Below are 12,041 nucleotides of genomic sequence, written 5' to 3'. Positions count from 1 at the left end.
TTATTACTGATGTTACATAGTTGCTTAGTTGTTGATATTTAGAGCCTAAACTCCAATAGCTTTGTCCACACTGTGCCTTTTTTTGTTCGTCAAGGGCATGTGTTATAATAGCGCAGTCAACAGCGAACGTGAGGCATGCCCGCGACGCATGCCCTCTTACCGTATCCAAAAAAACAAAAATGACAATGTTGGCGTTGCGCTCGTTGACGCATTCAATTATTGACTGCGCCAAAATGAAAGTTGAATAAAAGAAGATGACGAAAATTGAAGACGAAAGCGCATAGTGTGGACATAGCTAATTAAGTTCAAGCAGAGTAAATTTTATATTTATCTGTCACTCAAATGGTCATCTTGACTTCACTAGGGTGGTGTCATATGGACTAGACTCTAAAGATTCCATATGACACCACCGGTGGTGTCGTTTTGGTGGTGTCAAGTGGAAGGAACGTACATTTTTATTATTATTAGTAAACAGTTAAAACTAAGTAATAACAGAAAAAATATGACATTTATAATCACGATTGAGTTCCAACGCTTACTTAAACTACCTAACGATACAATTAACTACGCTAAATAAGTTTCTATACAAGTAGTAAGAAAGTTCTTCTAGTTTCCTTCAAACTACACTTCATTCGATTTTATCAAAGTAAATTATCAATTTCCTCTAACATTACCCACTAATTTCATGCTAATTTCAATAATGGATCGTCTAAATTAATTTCACGCTCACATTGATACTAATTAGGTTCTAAATATCACCAATTTTAATCGCGAAAACCATTTCGGCCCCCATCTTGGTAAAGTCGGCCATTTTGTTTCGGTCCGCCATTTTGTGAGTCAATTTACGGGCAATTTCTCGTGCAGCCAGGTGCGTTTGCCTTCGTTGAACTCGCGAGCGGTGTGGTCGGTGCCCTCCAGAATCCATTTTGTGGTGAGTAGGCCTTCAACTCCAACGGGACCTGAAAGAAAAAGATGTAAAGTACGATTTATCTCCACTGTTCACAAATAGAGAATAATAATAATAATATAATAATATCTATGGACGCTTCACACCACGTCAGTCTGGCCCCGTGGTAAATACCTGAAGAACACTATGTTACGTTTTGATCAGTTTTGATAAATAAACGGTTTATAAAAATTAAGTAAACGTATATCTTACCTCTAGCATGTATCCGGGCAGTAGATATGCCAACTTCAGCACCAAGTCCGAAGCGGAATCCGTCGGCGAAGCGTGAAGATACGTTGTGGAAGACACATGCGCTGTCTACTGAGCTCATGAACTGCTTAGCTGTTTCGTCTATAAAGAATAAGAAGAATTAGAGCAGAGTAGAACAACTGTAGTTAGCAAGGTTGGTGGAAAACAGAACTTGATGGAAGTAGTGAGGTTTCACTGTTATAGTAATAAAAATGATGTATGTGATCGATGCTGATTGCTGTTGTTATTGTAAGTTATGTAAAGACAAGTACATCTTTTTTCCGAAATCCCAGTCTAGCTAATTTATAAATCACAATAATTATCTCAATTGATTTATACATTTGCTTACTCTCCATTTATTATGTGATAGATTTTGATTTATACATCTAGAAAATTAGGTGGTAGATTTTTAAGGAAGTTCCTTTGCAATAATTTATCTGATCAAAAAGATAAAATAATAATTACCATTTTCAGTAATAATGACATCAGTATGGGAGCTTCCATACTTGTGAATGTGCTCAACAGCCTCATCCAAATCCTTCACGATCTCAATGCAGCATTCCAACGCGCCATACTCATGTTTCATGGTCTTAGCCGGTGACGGGCCAAACGTAAGTTGAGCCGCTAATTTAGGACCAGCGTGGATCTTCACACCCTCGTGTTTCAGCATATTGCAGATCTCCGTGAAGAACGGACCATTCATGTGGTCTTCGTGGATCAGTAACGTCTCCATAGCGTTGCAGGCAGCGGGATAATCGCATTTGGCATCACAGATAATCTTCAAGGCCTTAGCGTGATCGGCATCCTTGTCCAAATAAACGTGGCAGATGCCTTCCGCGTGGCCCAAAACTGGAATGTGTTGGGATTGCTTCTGAATGCTTCTAACAAGGTCAGAGGAGCCGCGAGGAATGATGAGATCGATGTGAGATTCCATCGCGAGTAAGTCACTGATCTCCTCTCGTGTTGAGATCAGTGATATCGCGTCTTGGGCACCGACTGATCTGAGAGATTCCTTAACCATGTCCATCAATACTCTGTTCGAATGCGCTGCTTCCTTTCCACCTTTAAGTAGAAGACCGTTAGCAGACGCCATGGCTAAAGCAGCTACTTGGGGTAGGGAATCTGGTCTCGACTCGAATATGACTAGCAGAACTCCAATAGGTACTGTCACTTGTCTGAGTACGAGGTTTTCGGCTAATCTCGTTTTACGTAGGACTCTGCCTACATTTTCGTAACTCGAATCGGCTATTTGCTTCAATCCAATGGACAAAGTCTGCAGTTTTCCTGGGCTCAAAGACAATCGGTTTAGTAGTGGCTTTTCCAAGCCACTTTTTGTAGCCTCTTCTAAATCTTTTGCATTCGCTTCTAAAATTTGATCCTTCTTGTCGACTAAGAGATCAGCTAGATTGTGAATCGCTGACGCTCTTTCACTCGGTGTGAGTTTTTGTAGCACTCTACTTCCGGAACGCGCTGTTGAAAAGACAGAAAATTCAAAATGATGATAATTTCCTACATTTTATACAATATGAATTATTAGTTTCAAAGTATGAAATGGCCTCAAAATAAGTAAAAACAGACAAGATGTGAGAATATTAATTTCAAAACATACATAAATTAATTAAAGTTTTTGTAAGAAAAATATTTTACCATTTTCAGCCAAAACATCAACAGGAGTGGTTGCAGAGGACGGGCAGTCTGTGAAGAAGGTTCCGACCTTCCGTCCATTGATGATCGTCTTGATGGCCTTCTCCTGTTTGCCGTTACAAATTACTACGCTGACGCCTCGAGCCATCGCCCATGTTGCAGCTTGGACTTTGGAGTCCATACCTCCAGTACCCACCTAAGTGTAACAATATTTTTTTACATTTAAAATTGACTGTTGATGATTTGTGGACGTTAGAAATGCAAAAAATCTGACACTAGATAGGTTCACTTAAATAAGGACCAAGTGAGAGCGAAAGCTGAATGAAAATGAAAGTGGCAGCCAAATTGGAAGCATAATTGGAAGCGGAAGTGGAATCCGAAGCGAAATCTAGCTAATCTCAGGAAAATCATCCATTTTAAAGCTACGTTCCTTCTTCTCTAAGCTCCGAAAAAAACTGTTCAAATTATAATAGTATCTACTATCTAGCTCAAATAAACTTACCTTAGACTTCTGACCAAACTCCACTTGGTCCTTGTCCTTCGCTGTGTAGGTGTGCATCATCCTGGCACCGTCCTCCCAGGGTGGCTTGTTGTAGATCCCGTCTACATCTGACATCATGATCAGCAGGTCGGACTGCACCTCCGCAGCCAGCAGCGCTGATAGACTGTCATTATCCTTTATACCGATACCCTGGTGAAAAAGAGATGTTGAAACGACTGGTGATTTTTGGAAACAAGAATCAACACTACCATAATAAACTTTGATGAGAACTGATCGATACTAAAATAGTTGAATATTTCGATAGAACTGAGAAAAAATTTATGAGTTTCATTCGCCTAAAGCAGAAAAGGCGATAACTAAAAGTGATACAATAGGTCGGTGCTTGGAATAATTTCCTAGAAAAGGACACGTTAACTTACTCTGATTCTGCAAAATGAACTATGAGAGTCAAGTACGTGCAATGTCAAATCTCTCGTAGAAGGCATTTTTATCTGGAAGTGCCTATAATCGTCGTCGTCGATTGTACGCAACTGTCACAATCATGGTTACCCATCATATCCCAGCGTGAGGGTCCTTGATATATTTGCAACTAGATGAAAAATTTGACATTTATCGCAGGAATGCCGTACATTTTTCCGGAATAAAAAGTACCCTTGTCCTTTCCCGTGATTCAAAGTATCTCCATACCAAATTTCAGCAAAATCGGTTCAGTCATAACGAAATAACAAACTAACTAACATAGTATGGATATTGTAAGTCATCAATATAATTAACGATCGTAGTTCAGACTGGTTTGTTTAATGTTCAAACGATCAAACTCCAAGCATCAAACATCACCGCTCGCAAAGGAAATTGGAGGAATTAGTATTGCATCGTAATCCCATTTCGTTGAAATTCGCGAATGCTAAGCACGCGGTTCTCTCGGGGCTTGCCTTTGATATGCAAATATGACGTCACAGCATTTAACTATGTATTAGCAAATATGACGTCACAGCATTTTACTTCAAGATAGCTTGAATTTCATGCCTTAATGGAGATCTTACTTATTTATTTCCATCGTTATTGATACAATTATAATTATTATTGTACTGGGAAATTTAATCATAGGCGGTGGACCTATGTAATATGGTCGTGTTTCCTTTATCAAATCGATGTCAGCTAAGTTAGTCCCAGCTTAGAATCATGACTAATATTGACTTGATATTAGCTCTAACCAAATAACTATTCGCCATTTGCTTTTAATAAATTTCTTAGATGATACATTGACTTTTACAACGAATGCATTTAAATCATCAATAATATTGCAAAATACATTTTAAGTCGAATTGCTGCCTCACAAATAATATTTCACTCTTGCTGTTAGTCAATACAAACCTGTACTATTTATTTTCCACCACAAAATACATTATATTTATAATATAATTTCGTGGTCAAATTGGCTGAATGTTATTGCGACAAACTAGTGAAACAACAACTTTCCTAAAGCTCGCAACATATGAAATTTATCCGGGCTTTTGCTGAAGCTATTATCGCACTTTCAAAGTCAAACGGCTGAACTTTTTCAGTTAAATGTTTTTAACATAAAATATAAAGGATGCCAACAATCATGATTATTTGTGCCTTATTTGGGATTCGATGGCACATGCTTTCTAGTGAGTAGTGACTTACTATTTAGGAAATAAGGTAGGAAATAATATGCCATCGATGCGTCACTATTAGTGACGCATATATCTAACGAAGCACAGTACCCACTATGCGAAGCTTCGTTTTCAGGATTGCTTACAATAATAATTATGTTAAATATAGATATTAATAAAAATATTTTAATTCAGCAAATGCTACAATTAACGTAATCCGACCAAATGACGTAGACGTCCGCCATCCGCCTATGAATCAATTTCTCTGATAGTATAGATTTTGGCTAATCTCCCCCACTCACGTTCATCGAGTTTTCTCGAGATTAAAACTGTATAAATCCATTGTTATACCTCCCCGTTTATGCAAAGAATAATGTTGTCACAGACAGAGGGCAAACTTGGTGCCCGCGTCTAATACTTTACTCAGTACTCAACAAATTTACATTATGTAAGAGCAGATTTAGGTATATGGGGACAGTCGACCAAATATTTCTTTTAATCAACCTAATTTATTAAATCATTTTTAAGCGAAGAAGGAAGATAAAAACCATTAGATACATGTAATGAAGATAAATATTAATGAGTGCAAATTAAAATTAAAATTATACACAAAAAAAAGTTTTTGCTGGTCCTAGAATGTTCTGTTACTGTTTCTTATGCTAATGTAGAGCTTTTTTTAACCGACTTCCAAAAAGGAGGAGGTTATTAATATTTATATTGTCACCTACGTGGCGGAAACTCGTCCTTTTACAGCAGGGCTAGCTCGTAAGTTTTCCGTTGCTCAGCGTGCTATGGAGCGCGCTATGCTCGAAGTTTCTTTGGCGGATAAGCTTTGAAATGAAGCAATTCGTAAAAGAACTAAAGTCACATCAGAGAATCAGTACGCTGAAGTGGAACTGGGCTGGCCACGTAACTCGAAGAACTGACGATCGCTGGAGTATACTTACTCTGGAATGGAGACCATGGCTAGGTAAACCGGGTATAGGTGGACATCCAACTAGGTGGGACGACGATCTCCGTTTAGTTGCGGGCCCATGTTGGATGCGAGTTGGAGATCGGTCATCTTGGCGTTCATTGAGAGAGGCCGAGATTCCTATGTCCAGCAGTGGACGAATATAGGCTGATTTGATTGTCATTTACATTCTTACACCTCTTCTCCTACTCTTCTTTAACGCCTCCGTGGTCTATTGGTACAGAGCGCGGCTCTTGACTCGGAGGTCGTGGGTTCGATTCCCGCATTGGAAACATGTTATTTCCAAATTTGGTTAGGACAATGCAGGCTGATCACCTGATTGTCTGACAAGTAAGATGATCCATGCGTCGGATGGGCATGTAAAAAGTCGGTCCTGCGCCTGATCTCTCGCCGGTCGTGTCGGTCTTCCGTCCCACTGGGTTATGAGAGTAAAGGAATAGAGAGTGCTCTTGTGTACTGCGCACACACTTGGGCACTATAAAATTACTCCTGCGTAGCTGGCCTGGTTTCAATGAAACCGGCCACCGTCACCGAAACCGGTGTGGGAGCTATTATTATTACATTCTTACATCATCGTCTTTCTTACATCTACTTTCATGTCTTTTAAACTATTTTCCTTTTTCTGAGTGTACCCTCAAGAGTGGGTGTAATTTAAAACTGTCAAGTTTTACTGCTGCGCTTAATCCGCGCCGCGGCTTTACATGTAAGATTGAGGGCGACTTGTTACTGCCTGAGGAGTGTTAAATCTAGTGAGAACTGTTTTCATAGTACAAACATATTATACAGTAGAAAAGCTATACTCAACCTGCGGCCCGCCGGGACTTTAGCAGTGACGAGCATGAAATAAACCATTTTGAAATTCATGCCCACCCACAAAGCTGTGCCAAGTCGTCGTGAGATTTTTTCCAATTTTAAATCGTTAATTTTGAAGAGCGTTATTTTTTTAACCCTAAAAAATTTAAGTTGCAGCCCGCGACACCAAGACCATTACCGTATAAGAAAATAGTTGAGTACCACAGTAATAAAATATAATTTGATAATAAAATATACATTGCAGAATAAGAAACTCAGAATTGTAGTGTTTGTTCTTGCCCGTACACTCTAGATTAAATTGTTCTGTATAAATTTGTACAATACAAAAATACGTAACAATGTATTCCTTGTGCATCAGTGAATGTGTATATAAACTCCCCATAGGACCAGAACTGTTGGTTACTGTAAACTATTATCTATTCTAAGGAAATAAAATTTTATTTATTTACTTGTGCAACATACGATTTTTGAAGATAAATCAAATAAAAATTTAAAATTGTAAATAAAAATGTTGCCGTCGCGTCGAGGAGAAAAATAGTATACGCACCATGCCAAGCGCAGCGACCCGGGACAAAAGTTGACGTTTTCCGAATATCTACATCCTGTCTACATCTGCCTAAAGTTATGAAATCATGCTGTTATGTCACAAAGTGTTATGTGCGATTTGGGTAGATCAGTGTAAGCAGCTGCTGTTGTTTCTAAAATCAAAATTTAAAGGTTCTTTACATTCCTGGCAAAACAGATAAAATTGTACTATCAGAGAAGTTGATTCCTAGTCAAATGGCGGATCTAAGTAATTTGGTCGCGTTAAGTCAAACCCATCCGACCGATCACAGCTAACATTGAATTGACATAAGCGGACCACATGACGTAGGTCTGTCAACTGCCTAGGAATCAATTACCTCGATGGTACCTTTTTGTTAATATTTACTAGTCAACTCGTGTACCAAGGCTCGACCGGAGAAATACCACGTTCTCACACAAAACCGGCGTGTGTGAGTGAGTTTACCGGAGGCCCAATTCCCTACCTTATTCCCTTCCCTACCCTCCCCTATTCCCTACCCTTCCCATCCCTACCCTCCCCTATTACCCTATTCCCTCTTAAAGGGACGGCAACGCACCTGCAGCTCTTCTGATGCTGCGAGTGTCCATGGGCGACGGAAGTTGCTTTCCATCAGATGACCCGTTTGCTCGTTTGCCCCCTTATTTCTTAAAAAAAATATGTCTGTCTCTGTTACCAAGGTGTAATAGACAGGTAAACTTTTTATTATAAAACATTTTATAGGAAACCTGCCACGTCGCGGAAACTCAATATCTGTAAAATGCAATCGCAAACTAAAATAGAAACTGTTTAAGACTTTTCACGCTACATTTTCTGTTATTTAATTTAGAGCTTGATACAATTTGTCGTAAATTATCACTTGCAGTCTGTCTGAGACAACGGGAATAAGGAACCGTAATCACTATCTTAGAGTTGGTGCAAACGGGCCACCGACCACTGCAATAGCTTACCAACGCGACAAAACTTTCGTACAGAGTTACTGCAGTTATACCACGCGGCCTATATTTCGTTGAAATCTATTTTCTAGCAAATATTTTAAGACTTGCAATAAATACTACTACAGTACTCCAAAATTAATAATGCGCATGAATGACCGTGAATAATGACCGTGCACGTGTACGGCCGCGTTACAAAAACTACAGAAATATCACGATGAACTTTGACTAATACATGCAATTAGAAAATGCAATATCGTCGCTCGGGAAATACGACCGTTGTCGGAAAATTTTGAAAACTTCTATGCGCATTATCACTATGGGAGCACTGTACACTGTATATACTACTACAATTACTTCAAGTACAAAATTAATATTTTTGCACTTAAAATATATTATTATTGTGGTATGAATTCAAAGCAGCTGCAACTCAAATGAGTATGAAAAGGTTGTCTCTTACTCGTATTGTAACCTTACAAGATGTGTTGATACTTAATTCTGATTCAAGCTACGCGATAGAACATTATTGTAAGATTGGAAATGCTGAGAAGTTTTTTTTTTTATTTTCAATTAAAAAATTAAACTGGATGTGTTGAGTACTGCTTAAAATGTATATTACAATAATACTTAAGGCACTGGTGATTGGTTGCAGTCACAGGTAGCTCGTTTGCACTAGACTTAAATAAACTGTTGTGATTACTATCTTATTGTCGTTATTTTTATCACAACTTAATTTGTGCAAAAGGTATTTAGTTTATAAGATTGAATGGAGTAAAAATATAAGATCGAATGGAGTAAAAAAAAAGTTATTTAGGAGACTAAGTAATCCGGGAGTTGACAACTTTTTAAAAATAGTTTTCAGCGCTTCAGTTGCTTACAATAATACCTGTAAATTAATATTTTATTCATTTTTATGCCCTAGAATGAGTAAAAAATTATTTTAAATACTGAATTCAAAATATGTCACAAAAACGCGGCATTATGGTCACGTGATGTGTGACGTCATCGTTCATGAAACAAAACAAGCGTAGACAGAGCAAAAGTGAGTTCTAGTGTTTAACCTAACAACTGTCAATTTTGTTTGACACTGAACGATGATGTCACTGCTTCAGATTAGCGTTTGCAATCACGTGACTTACAGTTAAAAAATCCAATTTTTTTTCAATGTAAAATAAAATAAATTAATAATTATTTTTTCGTTATTTGTATTGTTTTGGAGTTTTTATCAATAAATCTATAAAATTTAATAATTATTTTAAAATTTTAAACATACTGTCAACTCCCGGATTTCCATGATGATGAATAAATAAATGTTACGGTTTCTTTAAACAAAATAAAATCAATAAGTTAACTATGCAAGAATTAAGTCGCACTAAGCATTCTACCCATAGCCGTTTAAAATTAAAAGGTAGTCTAAACGAAGCCTAAGGGCGCGAGCCGCGATCAGACGTGCGCGTGTTCTGCGCAGGTTCTACTATAGCGTATGGGATAACACGCGCGCGGGTTCAACGCGTGCTGCGCGCGTGTTTTCCCATACGCTATAGAAGAATACGCGCAGAACACGCGCACGTCTGATTGCGCACTAATTGGATGCCGAAGTATCAATATTATTTGCATACACCTACGAGTAGTGCCCAAACCGAACAATAACAAGGATTCGCCTAAGTCCACACAAACAAACTCTATCAAAAACCTTTATACCTACCCACTTGCCATTCTGGATGAGCGCTTGTCAAAATGTCATGCCTTCAATAATATCTTGGTAAACTCGTTTTACATGTAAGCATTCTTTCTTCCCACCTTTTTTAAACCTTTTTTATGATGCGACTACCCTGGTATGAAAAATATTTTACGACCCCCTAACCTATACTTTTTTATCATGTATGTATTTTTATGAATTTATCAATATTTTAATCTTCACTATTAATCTTTATTGATTTTTACTGAAACAGTTCTCTCGACCTCTGGCGACCCCCTAAAAAGCTTCTACAACCTGTGGGTCACTGCAGTTGACAAACACTGCTTTACAAGATGGGAGTACAGATTTTGGCCACGCACGAAAACATCCTCGTAGGACTGTTTGATTTTCAATTTACCTGTTATTATATGGATATTTCACGTATGAGTGACTGTACCTTCACACCTGCTAAAGGTGTACACGACTGTACCTTCACTCTTATGACTTATCACGAGTGTGCGCGACTGTACAGGCCCTCTCACCACTAATGTGGGCGACTGTACCTGAACACTAGCTACGAGTCTCAGTGACTGTACCTTCACACCTGCTAATGGTGTACACGACTGTACCTTCACTCTTATCACGAGTGTGCGCGACTGTACAGGCTCTCTCACCACTAATGTGGGCGACTGTACCTGAACACTAGCTACGAGTGTCAAGTGTGCGTGAATATACCTTCATTCACCATGAGTGTGCGACTGTACCTTCTTCCCGGTGCCCGGTACTACGGTGTCGTCGTGGATGTACATAGGCGGGCTGACCGCGTCGTTGGTGTTGATGATGGGCACGATGTTCAGCGAGATCAGCTCGGACAGTGTCGCGAACAAGTGCTTACGGGTCTCCTCGTTGTAGAAGTCCGGTTTCGTCACTAGCACCTGTGAACAATGTTGAATTTTAGTTTTTTTTGTTTAGATACTCGGCACAGAGCACAACTCCAAACGATTTTTTTTTAATAAAAGCTTACAGATTAAAAAATTAAAGATTAAAGGTTAGTCTTAAATCTATGAAGACCTAAAAATATTAGTCACTTATGGTCAGTTTACATTACAACGTGAAGAAGAGACGATGTAGTAGCCAGTATAGGTATTTGTAAATGAGCTATTTAAAACTGAACATTCTTTACTAGCTATTACTTAGTACAATTAATTGAACATAAACTTGTCATACACTTGTCGTTTGCGGTGTTGGGCTAAATATTTCAATTTTTAACTCATTTTAAAAAGGCATTGCCTCGTCACGTTGCAATACGAACTGACCCTTACAATCAAAATATTATCAGTTTGAGTCGATGGAGTTACAATATTACCTTCTATTACAGTCAGAAGTAGATTAATAATGTCAATCTAAAATCGAATTAAGACAGTCAGGGCTATATAAGTTATATTATCCAATTTTGAATCAAAAACTTGCCATTCTTAATTCAAATTCCGTTCCGTTCTTAATTCAAATCGTGCGTAGAACGTTGATATTGAATTCAGAACAATCCTTTCTCCACAATCTCGAGGGCAGGCGAAATGAAACATTGAGAAGGGATTGAAAGGGGTCCGTTTGTTCTCCATGGGGAAAATTTTAATTTGACAACTGAATGGGGACAATATAAGAGCTACTGTTTTTTTTACATTCGTAATATTAATTATATCTTATATATGTACAATGTGTTGTAGTAGAGAAGGGTATTCGACTTGACTTTAAAATATTGTCACAGCTGCTATGTCGTTTGTTAACCTGCAAAAATCTTCAATATTGATTTATGAATGCAGTCTTATTCCAAATGATTTAAATCTTATTATGATAATCTATACTAATATTATAAATGCGAAAGTATCTCTGTCTGTCTGTCTGTCTCGCTTTTACGCCAAAACTACTGAACCGATTGTAATGAAATTTTGTACACAGATAGTCTAAAGCCTGAGAAAGGACATAGGCTACTTTTTAACTGGAAAAAGGGGTTGTAAGGGGGTGAAAATGCGTAAACTTGGTCAAATTAAGTTAGTTCCAAAAATGCAAAACAGATGGCGCCAAGAGTCCCCTAGATCGCGCTA

The 12,041-nt window shown here is 38.2% G+C and overlaps 1 protein-coding gene across 2 annotated transcripts in view; it reads right to left on the bottom strand.

The window, feature by feature from the left end:
- Positions 1–802: 802 nt before the first annotated feature.
- The window catches only part of LOC121733574 (delta-1-pyrroline-5-carboxylate synthase), a 58,830-nt gene continuing 47,591 nt past the window's right edge, over positions 803–12,041 (bottom strand). For both annotated transcript variants that reach the window (XM_042123867.1, XM_042123868.1), the window contains 6 exons: positions 10,704–10,874; positions 3,342–3,530; positions 2,843–3,035; positions 1,661–2,665; positions 1,160–1,297; positions 803–959 (listed from right to left, as the gene is read on the bottom strand). In XM_042123867.1, the coding sequence (XP_041979801.1) occupies positions 838–959; positions 1,160–1,297; positions 1,661–2,665; positions 2,843–3,035; positions 3,342–3,530; positions 10,704–10,874 (1,818 nt within the window). In that variant the 3' untranslated portion in view covers positions 803–837. The remainder of the gene's footprint in view (positions 960–1,159; positions 1,298–1,660; positions 2,666–2,842; positions 3,036–3,341; positions 3,531–10,703; positions 10,875–12,041) is intronic.

The sequence above is a fragment of the Aricia agestis genome, chromosome 14 (genome assembly GCF_905147365.1).
Source record: "Aricia agestis chromosome 14, ilAriAges1.1, whole genome shotgun sequence".
Lineage (NCBI taxonomy): Eukaryota > Metazoa > Arthropoda > Insecta > Lepidoptera > Lycaenidae > Aricia > Aricia agestis.
Note: the sequence above shows the minus strand (reverse complement) of the source record. Positions and strands in the feature narration are given on the sequence as shown.